Source organism: Dama dama, chromosome X, assembly GCF_033118175.1.
Source record: "Dama dama isolate Ldn47 chromosome X, ASM3311817v1, whole genome shotgun sequence".
Taxonomy (NCBI): Eukaryota; Metazoa; Chordata; class Mammalia; order Artiodactyla; family Cervidae; genus Dama; species Dama dama.
In genome coordinates, this window is record NC_083714.1 from 102,402,543 (window position 1) to 102,422,105 (window position 19,563).

General features: G+C 43.6%; 1 protein-coding gene across 1 annotated transcript in view; it reads right to left on the minus strand.

The window, feature by feature from the left end:
• Positions 1-796: 796 nt before the first annotated feature.
• The window catches only part of ITIH6 (inter-alpha-trypsin inhibitor heavy chain family member 6), a 46,802-nt gene continuing 28,035 nt past the window's right edge, over positions 797-19,563 (minus strand). Inside the window, 21 exon segments of the mRNA XM_061137636.1 lie at positions 797-1,008; positions 2,127-2,286; positions 2,288-2,425; positions 2,428-2,538; positions 3,729-3,831; positions 4,014-4,056; positions 12,404-12,496; positions 15,521-15,585; positions 15,868-16,008; positions 16,010-16,097; positions 16,100-16,471; positions 16,474-16,718; positions 16,720-16,786; positions 16,789-16,821; positions 16,824-17,122; positions 17,124-17,211; positions 17,214-17,340; positions 17,342-17,560; positions 17,562-17,644; positions 18,370-18,453; positions 18,456-18,537. Of these exon segments, the coding sequence (XP_060993619.1) occupies positions 797-1,008; positions 2,127-2,286; positions 2,288-2,425; positions 2,428-2,538; positions 3,729-3,831; positions 4,014-4,056; positions 12,404-12,496; positions 15,521-15,585; positions 15,868-16,008; positions 16,010-16,097; positions 16,100-16,471; positions 16,474-16,718; positions 16,720-16,786; positions 16,789-16,821; positions 16,824-17,122; positions 17,124-17,211; positions 17,214-17,340; positions 17,342-17,560; positions 17,562-17,644; positions 18,370-18,453; positions 18,456-18,537 (2,853 nt within the window).

A 19,563-nucleotide genomic window follows, 5' to 3' on the forward strand; every position in this document is an offset into this window, starting at 1 on the left:
GAAAGGTGAATTTGAATGGAATGGGGGTGGGCTGTGGGAACACAGGTGTCCAAACTCAATCTATGGGAGGGGTCAGGGAAGGCTTCCTAGAGGAAGTGACAACTAAGACTTGAAGAATGTGCAACATTTACCTGAATGAAGCCAAGGAAGGGAATCCCACATAGAAGGAAAAGCACATGCAAGGGCTGATTGGTGGGTTTGTTAGAGGAACTGTGTATGTGTGCATGCATAGTCACTCAGTCATGTCTGAGTCTTTGTGACTCTATGGACTATAGCCCACCAGGCTCCTCTGCCCATGGGATTCTCCCAGCAAGAATACTGGAGTGGGGGCCATTTCCTCTTCTAGGGGATCTTCCTGACCCGACTGAACCCACATCTTCTGCATCTTCTGCCTTGGCAGGCAGATTCTTTACCACTGAGTCACTTGGGAAAACCTAGGGGAACTGTAAGAGCTTTAAATAAGCCATGGGAGCCAGAGAAGGTTGTGAGGAGTACTGGTGCCTCAGGTTTTTGTTTTAAGGAAGTCACTTCTAAGGTTGCTCTGAAGTATGGATTAAAAAGGGTACAGACTGGAGACAGTAAAGGCTGTTAGGAGGTAGGAGTCTCGAGGCCTCTAGGTCCATAGATCTGCATATCTTCGTGTACGTGTTCTGGTGAATGTATCATTTAGTGCCTATGTTAGTGTGTGTGTCCCTGTGTGTTTTCATGTCCTCAGAGCTTTGTTCCTGGTCAACCCTGTGCCCTGGCCTCTGAGTCACCTAAACTCAGGTCTCCTGGCTGTGAGGTTCAGGGACCATCACAGGACATAGGCAATGTAGGGTTGGCCCAGAAACCACTGTACATGAGAGCATTTCACCAGTCAGCAGGAAGCTAAGTGGGGCAACAGTCTTGGTGAGTCCTTCAGCAGCTTCTTGCCTAGGACCACAGGCACATCTGGGCCCTGGTGCCTCTTCAGTTTTGGCCCCATAGGCCCTGCCACCAGCTTGATGTCTGCATGCTAGAACTGTCCTGACAGAGAGAGATAGAATACCAGTCAGGTCAGTGTCCTGAGTCCCACTGATAACTCTGAGAGGATCCTAAAGCAGGGAACCTTGAAAGAAAAGTAGGAGAGAGGAGAGGAGGCAAAGGCCTGGAGGAGGGAAGAGACTGAGCACTGTGTGCTTTGTGGAGGAGTCAGATGGGACAGGAATGTAGTATGAAAGTAGAGAGCCAAAGTGGATGAGTTGGCAACAGACAGGGTACAGTTTGGCTTGAAGGAGATGACAAGTTAGATTAGAGAAGTGAGGAGGTTCAAAGGAAGTAAAAATATCTGTCCAATCCACCATCACTGCCCAAGTTCTTTGGTGGGGGTCTCAGCCTCAGGTTCTGATAGTGTCTCCTGACCTACAGTTTGGCTTTCTGCAATCCCCCTTTACAGCAACATCCAGAGGGATCTTTGTAATACTCAGATCTGACTGTATCTTTCTCCTGCTTCCCTGATGGCTCAGATGGTAAATAATCTGTGTGCAATGCAGAGATGAGGGCTCAATCCCTGGGTCGGGAAGATCACCTGGAGAAGAGAATGGGTACTCACTCCAGTATTCCTGCCTGGAGAATTCCATGGACAGAGGAGCCTGATGGGCAACAGTCCATGTGGTCTCAGAGTCCGACACAACTGAGCAACTTTCACATTCACTTTCTCCTGCCTATGCCTTTTCATGACTCCCATTGTCTTCAGGAAAAGTCAAATTCTTCATGTGGGCACTCTGGTCTGACTACTCCAGCTCCATCTCCTCCAATCTCCACTCTTTTCCTCTACACATTTGCTTAGCTTTCCATACTCAGTGCAGGTCTCTCTCCTACAGGAGATCTTTCTTGAGCTCCAAGGCTGGGCAAGGTGCCTCACCCTGGATTCCTCCAGCTCCCTGGACTGCTTTCTGTCTAGCACTGATAACTCACTGGGATCACTATCCATGTCTGGGTTTGTCTTCTTCCTAGACCAGGAGCTCTCCAAGGGCAGAGCTTGGTTTTGATTCTTCTTTGGGGTTTGAGGGTCGAGGTGCTGGGGGCTAACTGACCTTTCACTGTGGCAGAGTTTCTCTTCGGACTGGTGCTCCCTGACCACTATCAGCCTCAGTAACACTTACCCAGTAGGCCATGGGCTAAGGGGCTGAGACTTGAGCCACTGACCACATAGAACTCCAGGTGTGGTAGTTGCAGACTGCTGGGGTTCTGGTAGTGGTGCTGGAGACCTAGGAACTCAAGGTAAAGCCCAAGGTAGAGGGTTTAACATGCTGCAGCAGTCACACTGGAGCTCTAGCTAGGGCCTTTTCAGTAGTGCAGGCTGGTCCCAGGACAGAAGCAAGGTACCCTTACCTTGCACAGATATGGAACTGTGGGTAATGGAAACAGTGTAGGCCCAGGGTTTACAGGGGCCCACAGGGCCAGCACAAGATTGGTATATGCCTACAGACCTACCTGGAAGTAGGTACAGATCTGGTCCTTGTGACCTGGCCTTGATGGTACCCTAAGCAGCTGTCTACTCACATGCAGCCCTGCGGGGAGAAGAATGCTTACCGGGAGCACAGAGTTTCACATTGTCATTCACATGGTCACTCATAGCACAGGAGGGGTGAAGTCTCAGTGCCTGAAATTCAGATGAAGTGGTGCAGATTTGTGGTTAGAGTGCTAGCTCCTGAGGATAGTGCTTCTACCATAGCCTATCCAGCTGCTCGTTCCTGTGCAGTGTGTGAGCATGTATGTATACGTGTGCATGCTTACCCCAGTGGGGCTGTTTGCATGTGTGTGCTTGCCTCTGAATGTGTAAATGTGTGTGTTTAGTTCCATTCATCTGACTATCTCTGGGCATATCAGTGCATCTGTATATTTGGGAAAAATGTTATGGTAGAGTGTGTATTTTTTGGTTGTATGTTTATATATGTCTCTGGATATGTGTCTCTGGGCTTCCTAGGTGGCGCTAGTGGTAAAGAACTTACCTGCCAATGCAGGAGACATAATAGACTGGGGTTTGATCCCTGGGAAGATTCCCTGGAGGAGGAAATGGCAACTCACTCCAGCATTCTTGCTTTGGGAATCCCATGGACAGAGGAGCCTGGTGGGCTATAGTTTATAGGGTCGCAAAGAGTTGGACAAGACTGAATAGACTTAGGACTCATGCTGGATATCTTAGCATTATAAATCTTGGTCAATAGTTTATGTCATGTGTGTCTGGTTGTGTGTTGGTACATATTATGTATCTGGGGGTGTCAGTGAGTATGCATCTGTCTGTCTATCATGGAATTTGTGTACATTGGTGTGTTTTATGTATCTAGAGTAGCAGAGTGTGTGTGCCTCTGTGTGTTGAATTCTTGTGAATTGGGATGACTCTGGGGTTATCAGTGTATGTATGTTTATATATGTGTCATTGTGTATATCTGGGCATGTATTATGCAGCAATATGTATCTGGTTGCATATTTGTATGTTACTATGTGTAGGTGTGGAAAGTGTCAAAATATATGTCCCTGGATGTGAGTTTTTGTGAGTTTACTGTATGCCCTGGTATGTGTATGTGTATCTATGAGTGTCTTGGTGTTAGAGTGTATTTGTGTTTTCATGTGTCTGAGTATGCACTTGTATGTTAGTGAGGTGCACTGCTATGTGTTTGTATTAGTCCACAAATGTCTGGGGGTGTTGACATGTATATTTGGCTGTGGAGTTATATGAGATAGTCTTTGGTGCTCTCCCCTGTCTTTGGGTCATCTATGAGTTGTAGCAGATTCCCTGGATGCTCATCCAGTGTGAAGAAGTTCCTCTCTTCTGAGTGTGGGATGTGTATCACAAAGTGGGGTCCCATTTATTGCAAGGCAGGAGGCACAACTCTGTAGTTATAACCTTAGAAGGTATGGGAGGTGAGGAGAGGGAAAGAGAGAGGAGGGGAAGATAGTAGGCCATGTTTATTTCCCCAGAGAGACAGTCCAGCCCCAGTCCCAGTGCACAAGCTGTCCTATACTCAAATAAGTCAGTAAGGGTGGCTGGCTTATTCAAGGATGAGAAAGTGAAGATGCTTGGCAATATGCCTGCAAAAGATAGGAGGACTGTGTTGATAGGAGACTGATTATTACATTCCTAGTAACTCTGGGGCCCCCTGGCCTCTGAGTTACCCCAAATTCCTGAGCTCAGTATTTAAGTCTTTTCTGGTATCTAGTCCCTGCTTAGCTCTCCACTCTTCTCTGTATGCTCCAGCCTAACTGAACTGAATATTCTTATGGGTACCTTGCCTTATCTTGCTAGTGACCCCATTGTTTCTGTTTCTCCTGCTACTTGGAATGTTCTCCTTCTTTTAACTAGTAATATTCAATTTCTACTCATTCTTCTAGGTCAGCTCAAATGCTATTTTAAAATTTTATTGATTTATTTTATTTTTGGTTGCACTGGGTCTTTGTTGAAGCACCTGGGGCTCTTCCTTGCTGTGTGTAGGCTTTTTCTAGTTGCTGCAAGTGGGGGCTACTCTTCCTTGTGCTGCATGGGCTTCTCATAGTGATGGTTTTTCTTGTTGCAGAGAATGGGCTCTAGGGTGAGTGAGCTTTAGTAGTTGCAGCATGTGGGCTCTAGAGTGTGGGCTCAGTAGTTGTGATGCACGGGCTTAGTTGCCCCACAGCATGTGGGATCTTCCCAAACCAGGGATTGAACCACTGTCTCCTGCATTGTCAGGCAGATTCCTATCCTCTGTGTCACCAGGGAAGTCCCATGTTAATATTTTATTTTTTTAATTTTTATTATTATTATTTTTTTTTCCAGTGGGTTTTGTCATACATTGATATGAATCAGCCATGGATTTACATGTATTCCCAATCCCGATCCCCCCTCCCACCTCCCTCTCCACCCGATTCCTCTGGGTCTTCCCAGTGCACCAGGCCGGAGCACTTGTCTCGTGCATCCCACCTGGGCTGGTGATCTGTTTCACCATAGATAGTATACATGCTGTTCTTTTGAAATATCCCACCCTCACATTCTCCCACAAAGTTCAAAAGTCTGTTCTGTATTTCTGTGTCTCTTTTTCTGTTCTGCATATAGGGTTATCGTTATCACCTTTCTAAATTCCATATACATGTGTCAGTATGCTGTAATGTTCTTTATCTTTCTGGCTTACTTCACTCTGTATAATGGGCTCCAGCTTCATCCATCTCATTAGGACTGGTTCAAATGAATTCTTTTTAATGGCTGAGTAATATTCCATGGTGTATATGTACCACAGCTTCCTTATCCATTCATCTGCTGATGGGCATCTAGGTTGCTTTCATGTCCTGGCTATTATAAACAGTGCTGCGATGAACATTGGGGTGCACGTGTCTCTTTCAGATCTGGTTTCTTCAGTGTGTGTGCCCAGAAGTGGGATTGCTGGGTCATATGGCAGTTCTATGTCCAGTTTTTTAAGAAATCTCCACACTGTTTTCCATAGCGGCTGTACTAGTTTGCATTCCCACCAACAGTGTAAGAGGGTTCCCTTTTCTCCACACCCTCTCCAGCATTTATTGCTTGTAGACTTTTGGATAGCAGCCATCCTGACTGGCGTGTAATGGTACCTCATTGTGGTTTTGATTTACATTTCTCTAATAATGAGTGATGTTGAGCATCTTTTCATGTGTTTGTTAGCCATCTGTATGTCTTCTTTGGAGAAATGTCTGTTTAGTTCTTTGGCCCATTTTTTGATTGGGTCATTTATTTTTCTGGAATTGAGCTTCAGGAGTTGCTTGTATATTTTTGAGATTAATCCTTTGTCTGTTTCTTCATTTGCTATTATTTTCTCCCAATCTGAGGGCTGTCTTTTCACCTTACTTATAGTTTCCTTTGTAGTGCAAAAGCTTTTAAGTTTCATTAGGTCCCATTTGTTTAGTTTTGCTTTTATTTCCAATATTCTGGGAGGTGGGTCATAGAGGATCTTGCTTTGATTTATGTCGGAGAGTGTTTTGCCTATGTTCTCCTCTAGGAGTTTTATAGTTTCTGGTCTTACATTTAGATCTTTAATCCATTTTGAGTTTATTTTTGTGTATGGTGTTAGAAAGTGTTCTAGTTTCATTCTTTTACAAGTGGTTGACCAGTTTTCCCAGCACCACTTGTTAAAGAGGTTGTCTTTTTTCCATTGTATATCCTTGCCTCCTTTGTCAAAGATAAGGTGTCCATAGGTTCGTGGATTTATCTCTGGGCTTTCTATTCTGTTCCATTGATCTATATTTCTGTCTTTGTGCCAGTACCATACTGTCTTGATGACTGTGGCTTTGTAGTAGAGTCTGAAGTCAGGCAGGTTGATTCCTCCAGTTCCATTCTTCTTTCTCAAGTTTACTTTGTCTATTCGAGGTTTTTTGTATTTCCATACAAATTGTGAAATTCTTTGGTCTAGTTCTGTGAAAAATACCGTTGGTAGCTTGATAGGGATTGCATTGAATCTATAGACTGCTTTGGGTAGAATAGCCATTTTGACAATATTAATTCTTCCAATCCATGAACACGGTATGTTTCTCCATCTGTTTGTGTCCTCTTTGATTTCTTTCATCAGTGTTTTATAGTTTTCTATATATAGGTCCTTTGTTTCTTTAGGTAGATATACTCCTAAGAATTTTATTCTTTTTGTTGCAATGGTGAATGGTATTGTTTCCTTAATTTCTCTGTCTGTTTTTTCATTGTTAGTATATAGGAATGCAAGGGATTTCTGTGTGTTAATTTTATATCCTGCAACTTTACTATATTCATTGATTAGCTCTAGTAATTTTCTGGTAGAATCTTTAGGGTTTTCTATGTAGAGGATCATGTCATCTGCAAACAGTGAGAGTTTTACTTCTTCTTTTCCTATCTGGATTCCTTTTACTTCTTTTTCTGCTCTGATTGCTGTGGCCAGCACTTCCAACACTATGTTGAATAGTAGTGGTGAGAGTGGGCACCCTTGTCTTGTTCCTGATTTCAGGGGAAATGCCTTCAATTTTTCACCATTGAGGGTGATGCTTGCTGTGGGTTTGTCATATATAGCTTTTATTATGTTGAGGTATGTTCCTTCTATTCCTGCTTTTTGGAGAGTTTTAATCATAAATGAGTGTTGAATTTTGTCAAAGGCTTTCTCTGCATCTATTGAGATAATCATATGGTTTTTATCTTTCAATTTGTTAATGTGGTGTATTACATTGATTGATTTGCAGATATTAAAGAATCCTTGCATTCCTGGGATAAAGCCCACTTGGTCACGGTGTATGATTTTTTTAATATGTTGTTGGATTCTGTTTGCTAGAATTTCGTTAAGGATTTTTGCATCTATGTTCATCAGTGATATTGGCTTGTAGTTTTCTTTTTTTGTGGCATCTTTGTCTGGTTTTGGAATTAGGGTGATGGTGGCCTCATAGAATGAGTTTGGAAGCTTACCTTCTTCTGCAATTTTCTGGAAGAGTTTGAGTAACATAGGTGTTAGCTCTTCTCTAAATTTTTGGTAGAATTCAGCTGTGAAGCCATCTGGTCCTGGGCTTTTGTTTGCTGGAAGATTTTTGATGACAGTTTCGATTTCCTTGCTTGTGATGGGTCTGTTAAGATCTTCTATTTCTTCCTGGTTCAGTTTTGGAAAGTTATACTTTTCTAAGAATTTGTCCATTTCATCCAAGTTGTCCATTTTATTGGCATAGAGCTGCTGGTAGTAGTCTCTTATGATCCTTTGTATTTCAGTGTTGTCTGTTGTGATCTCTCCATTTTCATTTCTAATTTTGTTAATTTGGTTTTTCTCTCTTTGTTTCTTAATGAGTCTTGCTAATGGTTTGTCAATTTTGTTTATTTTTTCAAAAAACCAGCTTTTAGCTTTGTTGATTTTTGCTATGGTCTCTTTAGTTTCTTTTGCATTTATTTCTGCCCTGATTTTTAAGATTTCTTTCCTTCTGCTAACTCTGGGGTTCTTCATTTCTTCCTTCTCTAATTGCTTTAGGTGTAGAGTTAGTTTATTTATTTGGCTTTTTTCCTGTTTCTTGATGTAAGCCTGTAATGCTATGAACCTTCCCCTTAGCACTGCTTTTACAGTGTCCCATAGGTTTTGGGTTGTTGTGTTTTCATTTTCATTCATTTCTATACATATTTTGATTTCTTTTTTGATTTCTTCTATGATTTGTTGGTTATTCAGAAGCGTGTTATTTAGCCTCCATATGATTGAATTTTTAACAATTTTTTCCCTGTAATTGAGATCTAATCTTACTGCACTGTGGTCAGAAAAGATGACTGGAATGATTTCAATTTTTTTGAATTTTCCAAGACCAGATTTATGGCCCAGGATGTGATCTATTCTGGAGAATGTTCCGTGTGCACTTGAGAAAAAGGTGAAGTTGATTGTTTTGGGGTGAAATGTCCTATAGATATCAATTAGGTCTAGCTGGTCCATTGTGTCATTTAAGGTTTGTGTTTCCTTGTTAATTTTCTGTTTAGTTGATCTATCCATAGTTGTGAGTGGGGTATTAAAGTCTCCCACTATTATTGTGTTACTATTAATTTCCTCTTTCATACTTGTTAGCGTTTGCCGTACATATTGCGGTGCTCCTATGTTGGGTGCATATATATTTATAATTGTTATATCTTCTTTTTTGATTGATCCTTTGATCATTATGTAGTGTCCTTCTTTGTCTCTTTTCACTTCCTTTATTTGAAAGTCTATTTTATCTGATATGAGTATTGCGACTCCTGCTTTCTTTTGGTCTCCATTTGCATGAAATATTTTTTTCCAGCCCTTCACTTTTAGTCTGTATGTGTCTCTTGTTTTGAGGTGGGGCTCTTGTAGACAGCATATATAGGGGTCTTGTTTTTGTATCCATTCAGCCAATCTTTGTCTTTTGGTTGGGGCATTCAACCCATTTACATTTAGGGTAATTATTGATAGGTGTGGTCCCGTTGCCATTTACTTTGTTGTTTTGGGTTCACATTTATAAAACCTTTCTGCATTTCCTGTCTAGAGAAGATCCTTTAGCATTTGTTGAAGAGCTGGTTTGGTGGTGCTGAATTCTCTCAGCTTTTGCTTATCTGTAAAGCTTTTGAATTCTCCTTCATATCTGAATGAGATCCTTGCTGGATACAGTAATCTAGGTTGTAGGTTATTCTCTTTCATTACTTTCAGTACGTCCTGCCATTCCCTTCTGGCCTGGAGGGTTTCTATTGATAGATCAGCTGTTATCCTTATGGGAATCCCTTTGTGTGTTATTTGTTGTTTTTCCCTTGCTGCTTTTAATATTTGTTCTTTGTGTTTGATCTTTGTTAATTTGATTAATATGTGTCTTGGGGTGTTTCGCCTTGGGTTTATCCTGTTTGGGACTCTCTGGGTTTCTTGGATTTGGGTGGCTATTTCCTTCCCCATTTTAGGGAAGTTTTCAGCTATTATCTCCTCGAGTATTTTCTCATGGCCCTTCTTTTTGTCTTCTTCTTCTGGAACTCCTATGATTCGAATGTTGGGGCGTTTCACAGTGTCCCAGAGGTCCCTGAGGTTGTCCTCATTTCTTTTGATCCTTTTTTCTTTTTTCCTCTCTGCTTCATTTATTTCCACCATTTTATCTTCTACCTCACTTATCCTATCTTCTGCCTCCGTTATTCTACTCTTGGTTCCCTCCAAAGTGTTTTTGATCTCATTCATTGCATTATTCATTTGTAATTGACTCTTTTTTATTTCTTCTAGGTCTTTATTAAACAGTTCTTGAATCTTTTCAATCTTTGTTTCCAGGCTATTTATCTGTAACTCCATTTTGTTTTCAAGATTTTGGATCATTTTTATTATCATTATTCTAAATTCTTTTTCAGGTAGATTCCCTATCTCCTCCTCTTTTGTTTGACTTGGTGGGCATTTTTCATGTTCCTTTACCTGTTGGGTATTTCTTTGCCTTTTCATCTTGTTTAGATTGCTGTATCTGGAGTGGGCTTTCTGTATTCTGGAGGTCTGTGGTTCCTTTTTGTTGTGGAGGATTAACCCAGTGGGTGGGGTTAGACGATTGGCTTGTCAAGGTTTCCTGGTTAGGGAAGCTTGCGTCAGTGTTCTGGTGCGTGGAACTTGATTTCTACTCTTTGGAGAGCAATGGAGTGCCCAGTAATGAGTTTTGAGATGGGTCTATGTGTTAGGTGTGACCTTGGGCAGCCTGTATGGTGATGTTCAGGGCTATGTTCCTGCGTTGCTGGAGAATTTGCGTGGTATGTCTTGCTCTAAAACTTATTGGCTCTTGTGTGGTGGTTGGTTTCAGTGTAGGTATGGAGGCTTTTGGACAGTCACTTATTACTTAAAGTTCCTTGTAGTCAGGAGTTTTCTGGTGTTCTCAGGTTTTGGGCTTAAGTCTCCTGCCTCTGGATTTCAGTTTTATTCTTCCTGTAGTCTCAGGACTTCTCCAACTATGCAGCCCTGATAAGAAAACTTCTAGGTTAATGGCTAAAAGATTCTCCCCCGTTAGGGACACCCAGAGAGGTTCACAGAGTCACATGAAGAAGAGGAGAGGGAGGAGGGAGATAGAGATGAACAGGAGGAGAAAAAGGGGGACTCAAGAGGAGAGAGACAGATCTACGCAGCTGTCTGTTCCCAGAGTGTTCTCCGTAGCCCAGTCACCTACAAAGATTCACAGAATTGGATTGGGAAGAGAAGGGGAAAGGAGGAAATAGAGGTGTTCTGAGGTAGAAAACAGAGAGTCAAGATTGGGAGAGAATAATCTTCGGTTTAAAAATAGGGCTTCTCTTCTTTTTTTTTTTTTTGTAAGGTTATAGTGTATTGAAAATGAAAATTAAGGAGTAGTAGAGGAGTACTAGAGGACTTTAAAAGAAATAAGAGAAAAAGAAAAATAGAAAATAGAAGAGAAAAAGGAAAGAAAAAAAAGAAAAAAAAAGAAAGAAAAAGAAAAAAAAAGAAAAAAAAGAAAAAAAAAAAAGGAAAAAAAATTTTTTTTCCCCCTAATTAAAAAATCGTAAAAGTCTATGGAAATGAAAGTTAAGGAGTAATGGGGGAGTAATGGGGGATTTTAAAGGAAAATAAAAGAGAAAAAATAAGAAAGAAAAAAGAAAAAAGAAAAAAAAATAAAAAAAAGAGAAAAAAGGAAAATTATATCTAGGAGTTTCTCTGGAGCTGTTGCGGTCAGTGTGGGTTTGGCTCAGTTTCAGATAGCTCCTCGTTCCAGCTTACGCTCCTCGATATCTACAGGCTCCTCCGGTGTAGTCAATGTTTCCTAGAGGGATTTTAATCTGTTGCACCAGTCCCTTCTGAAGCGGTTCCCTTTGTTTATTTGGCTTCTGTTTGCCAGTCTCTTCAGAGCCTCATTTCTGCCCTGACACAGGCGGGCGGAGGTGGACTCTTATTCAGGTAGCTAGTTCCGTCGCTCTGCGGGGAGGGGCTTGCGCCGCGGGGCTTGCGCCGCCGGGATGGGCTGGGGCTGCCAGGAGGGGCTGACGCTGCTCTCTCCTCTGCGCTGCTCAGGCTCCCGGCTGTTCTATATGGAGCGCGCCCCGCGCTGCGCGAGGTTCCAGCCCTCGGGTGTTCCACAAAAGCGCGGAGGGAAAAGCTTAGCCTGCTCTCAGTGCCTTCCCCGTCAGAGCGGTCCAGGCAGCCAGGGGCTTGGTGGGCGCACCCCCCCCAGGTGTGGCGCGCCCACTCCCTTCCGCGGACCCAGTCTCAGTTTCCGCTGGCGCCAGTCGGGTGCATGCGCCTTCTGCCCTCCGCGTCCCCAGCCCCAGTCCCCGCCCGCGCCGGTCGGGTGCCTGCGCCCTGTGTCTCGCCGCGACCTTCCCCTCCCCCCTGCCTCCTGCCTCCGGCGGGGCTGGGCCGGTCCGCAGCCTGCGAGCTCCTCTCTGGACCCTCTCGGTCTCTTTGTTCTGCGAACTGCCGGCAGTGTGGTTGGGCCGGCTAATTTACTCTCTCTCCTTTGGTCTCCCACAGTTCAAGTTGGCAACTCACAGAAGCTCCCTCCGATTGTCCTCAGGGCACTCAGGCCCGGACCCTACCCCAAGCAATGCCGCCTAAGAGCTCCCGGGACGGATCTCCGTCCTTAGCTCTTTTGTCTCACTTTTTATCTTTTATATTTTGTCCTACCTCCTTTCGAAGACAATGGGCTGCTTTTCTGGGCGCCTGATGACCTCAGCTAGCGATCAGAAGTTGTTTTGCGAAGTTTGCTCTGCATTCAGTTATTCTTTTGATGAATTTGTAGGAGAGAAAGTGGTCTCCCCGTCCTACTCCTCCGCCATCTTGGCTCCTCCGTCCCATGTTAATATTTTAATTTGCATTTTCATTATGACTTAAGAAGTTGGATATTTGTTCTTTTTGAAGTGCTGGTTTTAAGTCAATTTTCAATTGGATTGTCCTCATTTTTCTTACTGTAGATTTCTAGAACTTTGTTATATATTATTAACATAATGAAAGCTTGGGGGTCTTTGTCGGGGGAGCTCTTTGTTCACCTTTCGCTAGTACTGCAGAACTTTCCTGAGATTTCATGCTGCCTCTATCTCCTCCAAAGATCTTTTCAGAATTGCTGTCCCAATGTGGATTCCCTGCCAAGTGTAAAAGAAATAGGAGAAATCCTTCACACTCTGAGGGCAAAGATGTCTCCAGCCCACCAAAAGGCATACCTTCCTTCTGATTAGGAAAGTCTTCATTGGCTTCCCAATCTGACCTTGTGTGTTGCCAAGACTGAGACCTCATGCTCCCCATGGCATCTTAGTTTTTCAAGCTCAGTTATGTTCAAAATTCTTCCTTATAGCATTTATGCACGCATTCACTTGATCATTTATTTATTCATTCAGGTGCTGTTTAAGCATCAGGAACATGGTTGTGAAAAAGTCAGTCATGATTTCTGACGTGGTGAAGCTCATATTTTAGTTGGGAAGGCAGGCATGAATGAAATTATAATTACCAATTGTGACAAATGCTATAAGAAAGAAAGAATAGAATGACTGAGGGAGTTGCAGGTACTCAACACAGTATGGAGCAGTAGTAAGGGGTAAGAAGGACATCTGAGTTGATATTTAAGGCATGATCTGGAGCTTAAGTGACAATGGAAGAAATGAGGGTGGTATGTAGGGGCAGGGCAAAGCAGGTCAGAGCAATTTTCAAGCAGGGGGAACAGCTTGGAAGAGTCCCCGAGTGAAGGCAGGGGAGAGGGTAGGGCCTATTGGAGGAACAGGAGGAGTGTGAGTCGGAGAAGGTGAGGTCAGAGAGGTATGGGATAGAGGGCAGGTCATGCAGGGACTTGCAGCTCATAAAAAGGACTTTGAACTTTATTCTAAAAAGTATGATAAGAAATGATAAATATGATAGGAAACCCTTGAGGGGAGTTAAGTAGGGAAGAGACATGAAGTGATATATGTTTTTAAACGATCCCTTTGCTGAGGAAGAATGTCCAAGAGAATGTCTCAAAAAAGGAAGCAAGAAAACAAGTGATGAGTCTGGAACAGTTTTCTAGGTGAGGCACAATGGTAGTCTGCCCTAAGATAGTGACAGTTGGGGTAGTGAGAAGTGGGTGAATTTGACAAACAGAGATAACTGTGTCAGGAATTAAAGACAGATGGGATACTGGGAGGGAGGATGGTGAAGGAAAGGGGTATGTCAAGAATGTCATGCCCAAATTTCTATCCCTGTGAATTATTGTCACCCCCAACTGGTTCTAATCCTACCCTATAAGGTCACCTGGGAAATGTCACTCCTCTCAGGAAGGTGAATAGTGAAGTAGTGAATCACATTCATCATGGGACCAAAGTGTGCAGGTTCAAATCTCTTACTAGATGTGGAATAAGTTAGGTTACTTCTCTGTGCTTCAGTTTCCCCATGAGTAAAATCCAGATAATAAGAGTTTTTTGGTGAGAATTAAATGAAGACTACAAGTACAATCTGTAGATCAGTACCTGTACATAGGAAGAGCTAACAAATGTAAAAAACTAGAAATAAAACCACCATATGACCCAGCAATCCCACTCCTAGGTATATACCCTGAGGAAACCAAAATTGAAAAAAACACTTGTACCCCAATGTTCATTGCAGCACTATTTACAATAGCTAGAACATGGAAGCAACCTAAATGTCCATTGACAGATGAATGAATAAAGAAGTTGTGGTACATATACACAATAGAATATTACTTAGCCATAAAAAGGAATGCATTTGAGTCAGTTCTAACGAGGTGGATGAACCTAGAGCCTATTATACAGAGTGAAGTAAGTCAGAAAGAGAAAGATAAATATCATATACTAATGTACGTATATGGAATCAAGAAAGATGGTACTGAAGAATTTATCTGCAGGGCAGCAATGGAGAAACAGACATAGAGAACAGACTTATGGAGATGGGGAGAGGGGAGGAGACGGTGAGCTGTATGGAGAGAATAACATGGAAAGTTACATTACCATATGTAAAATAGATAGCCAATGGGAATTTGCTGTATGTCTCAGGGAACTCAAACAGGGGCTCTGTATCAACCTAGAGGGGTGGGATGGGGAGGGAGATGGGAGGGAGGTTCAGGAGTGAGGGGACATATGTATACCTATGACTGATTCATGTTGAGATTTGACAGAAAACAACAAAATTCTGTAAAGCAATTATCCTTCAATTAAAAATAAAAAAATGTAAACATTATTTCACAGCCTTTGGAAAATTTAGACAACTGTCATCATCTTCCTCATTTTTTATATTCTTCTCATTAAGCAGGGCTGTTTGGATGGCTGCTATCCAAAAGTCTACAAGCAATAAATGCTGGAGAGGGTGTGGAGAAAAGGGAACCCTCTTACACTGTGGGTGGGAATGCAAACTAGTACAGCCACTATGGAGAACAGTGTGGAGATTTCTTAAAAAACTGGAAATAGAACTGCCATATGACCCAGCAATACCACTTCTGGGCATACACACCGAGGAAACCAGATCTGAAAGAGACAGGTGCACCCCAATGTTCATCGCAGTACTGTTTATAATAGCCAGGACATGGAAGCAACCTAGATGCCCATCAGCGGACGAATGGATAAGGAAACTGTGGTACATATACACCATGGAATATTACTCAGCCGTTAAAAAGAATTCATTTGAACCAGTTCTAATGAGATGGATGAAACTGGAGCCCATTATACAGAGTGAAGTAAGCCAGAAAGATAAAGAACATTACAGCAAACTAACACATATATATGGAATTTAGAAAGATGGTAATGATAACCCTATATGCAAAACAGAAAAAGAGACACAGATGTACAGAACAGACTTTTGAACTCTGTGGGAGAAGGTGAGGGTGGGATGTTTCGAGAGAACAGCATGTATATTATATATAGTGAAACAGATCACCAGCCCAGGTTGGATGCATGAGACAAGTGCTCGGGCCTGGTGCCCTGGGAAGACCTAGAGGAATCGGGTGGAGAGGGAGGTGGGAGGGGGGATTGGGATGGGGAATACATGTAACTCCATGGCTGATTCATGTCAATGTATGACAAAACCCACTGCAATGTTGTGAAGTAATTAGCCTCCAACTAATAAAAATAAATGGAAAAAAAAAAAAAAGCAGGGCTGTTATGGAGCACAAAACAACCAATCAGACCTACCTTGCCCAGGGGTGCTCCCATTTATAACCCCACATCCCTTCTCTGCTTGTGAAGCATAAGCAAGTCTCTTGTCCAACAAAGCAAATGTCAAAGCCACAGCTTGGCCATTTTGTTTCTGTGCATTTCCCAGTCTTAACATCCCTTCTCTCCCATGGCCTCTAACTCTGTGCCTATGTGCTGAAGCCCAGAGAAGTCAAGTATCTCGTTTAAAGTCTCAAAGCAAGCAAGCAAGTGGCTTAAATCATGAAAATCTGCACGGGCTTCTGGTTCTTAGTGCTCTCTATTCTCTATTCCCGTGTGGCTGGACCTCTTGTTCATAGACACAGGTGGTGCTTTAGGGCTCTGGCAACAGGTCATGCTGATGCCAGAGCCTTTCAGGGGGCAGCAGAGAGGGTAGGGTGGGATGAAAAGGAGTAATGATGAATTCTCCAAGGGCAGAAATGGTCATGGTACTGCTGGGACTTGTGAGACTTGAGACTGTGCTTGGGAGTATGCAAAGCCTCTGGAGGTGGGGGCCTGAGCTTGGCAGGCCTGGAAGGTAATGGGATTTTGGGTTTATTAGGAGTTGGTGTCCTAGATTGGAAAGTGATAAACTGAGGGAAGGTTGGTGAGGGGGAGCACTAGGTTTAAGAGGTAATGGAATTTTAGGGGTCTTAGGTAAGAGGATCCCAGGTCTAGGATATGGCATGTTGTTTGGGGTCTTAGGAGCAAGAACTCTTGCTGCGGTGTGTGGTGGGTATTTGAGGATCTGATGTGTGGAGAATTCAGGCCTGGGCTGTGACAGGCTTTTAGTTGATTGTGGTATAAGTACCTCAGGTTGCAGGAGTGATGAGGCATCTCGTTTAAGTTGTAATGGAGCACCAGGTTTGGAATACAGCAGAGTAGCATGTTTCATAGGGCCAGTTTGGGGATGGGCTAGAATGCTAGAATTCAGAGGTGGGACTTGTGTCTTGAATTCATGGCTAATACAGTACCAAGGTTCTGATGTAATGGTGTGCTGGACTTCAGAAGCAATAGGGCACCAAAATTTGAGAGCACAATGAGAGCAGGTTTTGTCCTAAATTTTGGCTGAGCCAAGGTTCCAGAATCCTGTTATGCTGGAATTTGGGGCTTTGGGTATGCAAGGGTATATGGGGTACTAGGGCTCTGACCCAGTGGCCTTAATTCCTTGGAACTGGGCATCTTCTTTGTAGAGATGAGTAGTTGAGGATAAGTAGAGCTTTGGTTTCACAAGCTTTTATTTGGGAGAAACCAAGGGCACTAGGTTGGCTGGGTTGTGCCTGCCCCTAGGCCATGACTAAGGGCATGATGGTGCCTGGTCCATCTGTGGTAGTCTGTTTCCTGGTTTTCCCACTGGCTTCTTTGGGTTGTGCCATGACCAGTAAAGTCAGAGGTGTGACAAAATTTTGTTAAGGGGACAGATTGAGGACTTTGGCAGCCAGCATGTGGTGAGTGCTGGCATCACAAGCCTGGAAGCATGCCTTCAGTAGCTCTGTAATGGTGATGTAGGCCCAAAGGCAACGTATGAAGTGGGCTACATTGGGGGCTGGCTCCTCTGGGCAACCAAAGGCATTCTGGCTGCTGTTGGCAGCTCACTGTGGCAGGCCATAGAAGCTGATCCCTGGGGCCATGGGCTTTCAGGTGGATGTTTAGTTCCTACTTGCCTAGCTGCACTTGGCCTGCCACTACAGGCCTGAACCACCAAAGTAGTTGGGGAAAATGGCCCAAGGAGAGGCCCCAGTCAAGCCACCCAGGTAGTCCAGATGCACATCTGCTAGCAGAGACATGGAGATTGCTTCATAGAGGCCTTCTGGCTGTAGGGGCTGCACTGGTGTCTTCGTATATGTGGCAGGCTGCTCCTCAGTTCTCTAGGGACAAACAACACAGCAGTGGGAAGTCAGCATCATTCCCAAAGGCCAAGCTGAAAAGGGCCACTTTGTTGCTTGGTGCCTGATGGATGTTAGAGAGGATCACACTGGAAGTTGTCACTCCAGCTGTGGGCTTCCCATCTGTCAGGAAGATGATGAGAGGGATCCTCCCCCACACTGGGGCTCCTCCCAAGCTCCTGGTTGCTATGCTTCAGCACTGAAGCAGCTGCCAGCAGAGCCGTGTTGATGTCAGTCTCTAATTGGAGAGCAGACTGTGAGACCACCTTTTCTAGTAATTTCTACCCCCATTCCAGACACACTGAGCACTTCGTCAACCTCCCAGGCTCAGTCACATCTCCTTATCTTTGCTCAGACTGTTTCCGCTGTTTATCCTTCCCAACTCCCCACACCCACACAAACTTCCTGAGATCTGACAGTGGGTCCCACATGTCCTTGGCTTTTATCACTCCCTGTCTCAGATTGCTTTGCCTGTTTCCTGGGGGATGTCTCATTCTCTAGTCAGATTGGCAGCTCCTCAAGGATAGCATCCCCACCTCTATGCTACAGGGGAAGAAGGGGCTGCATGGTCAGGAGGTGGTGGGAGGGGGATACTTCAGTAACTGTCTGAGAGAGGATTGATCAAAAGCCAAAATCAGGGCAGAAGCTTACTCAAAATACTTAGAAATAAATATCTAGATTATTGATAAAATATGAAATGAAAGTTTTAGCAAATTATTTTGAGTAAATGCTTTACGAGGAGGAAACTCAGCCCCAAAGAGGAATATGCCCTAAAATACATGGAGAATTAGCTGTGCTCTTTCTGTTAGGCAAAGAAGCACAGACAGATGAAGGAAGATATTTGTGTAAAATGTAAAAGTGATATTTCAGACATTATGAGAGGTAAAGTGGATGGGTGAATGATGGGAGAATTTCCCATGTCACCAGAGTCTGCCAATTTGGGTCGGTAGGTCTAACACTTACAACCAGCATCTTCCATATGGCCCAGGTAGTCCGTAGTACTGTGGACATTCTGGATGGTGGCTTGGATGGAGCCTCCAGCTTTGCAGACACTGTGTAAGAAAAGGAGGTGATGTTGAAGTAGTCACTGGCCCACAGGTTACCAAGGATAACATTCATTGCCTTTTTAGTCTGTAGGATATAGATGAAGTAAAGGAGATGGACCAAGACTTGAGGTCTTGCTCAAGACTGAAAGGCACTTTCTATACAAAGTATTGAGGTCTAAGTGTTGTATGGTTTTAACATTTTCTGACTCTCAGTTCAGTTCAGTTCAGTCGCTCAGTCATGTCTGACTCTTTGTGACCCCATGAATCACAGCACGCCAGGCCTCCCTGTCCATCACCAACTCCCGGAGTTTACTCAAACTCATGCCTATCGAGTCAGTGATGCTGTCCAGCTATCTCATCCTCTGTCGTCCCCTGTCCTGCCCCCAATCCCTCCCAGCATCAGGGTCTTTTCCAATGAGTCAACTCTTCGCATGAGGTGGCCAAAGTATTGGAGTTTCAGCTTCAACATCAGTCCTTCCAATGAACACCCAGGACTGATTTCCTTTAGGATGGACTGGTTGGATCTCCTTGCAGTCCAAGGGACTCTCAAGAGTCTTCTCCAACACCACAGTTCAAAAGCATCAATTCTTCAGTGCTCAGCTTTCTTCACAGTCCAACTCTCACATCCATACATGATGACTGGAAAAACCATAGCCTTGACTAGGTGGACCTTTGTTGGCAAAGTAATGTCTCTGCTTTTTAATATGCTATCTAGGTTGGTCATAACTTTCCTTCCAAGGAGTAAGCGTCTTTTAATTTCATGGCTGCAATCACCATCTGCAGTGTTTTTGGAGCCCCCCAAAATAAAGTCTGACACTGTTTCCACTGTTTCCCCATCTGTTTCTGACTCTAGCACTCGGTAAATCTAGAAGTCCTAACTAAGACCTAAGTCAAAATGCTCTATAGGCTCTAATGGCTCAAAGCCTAGAACTGCACTGTCCAATGGTAACTGCTAGCCACATGTAGTTATTTAAATATAAATGTACATTGTTGTTGTTCAGTCACTCAGTAATGTCCGACTCTTTGCGATCCCATGGGCTGCAGCATGCCAGGCTTCCCTGTCCATCACCATCTCCCTGAGATTGCTCAAACTCATGTCCATTGAGTCAGT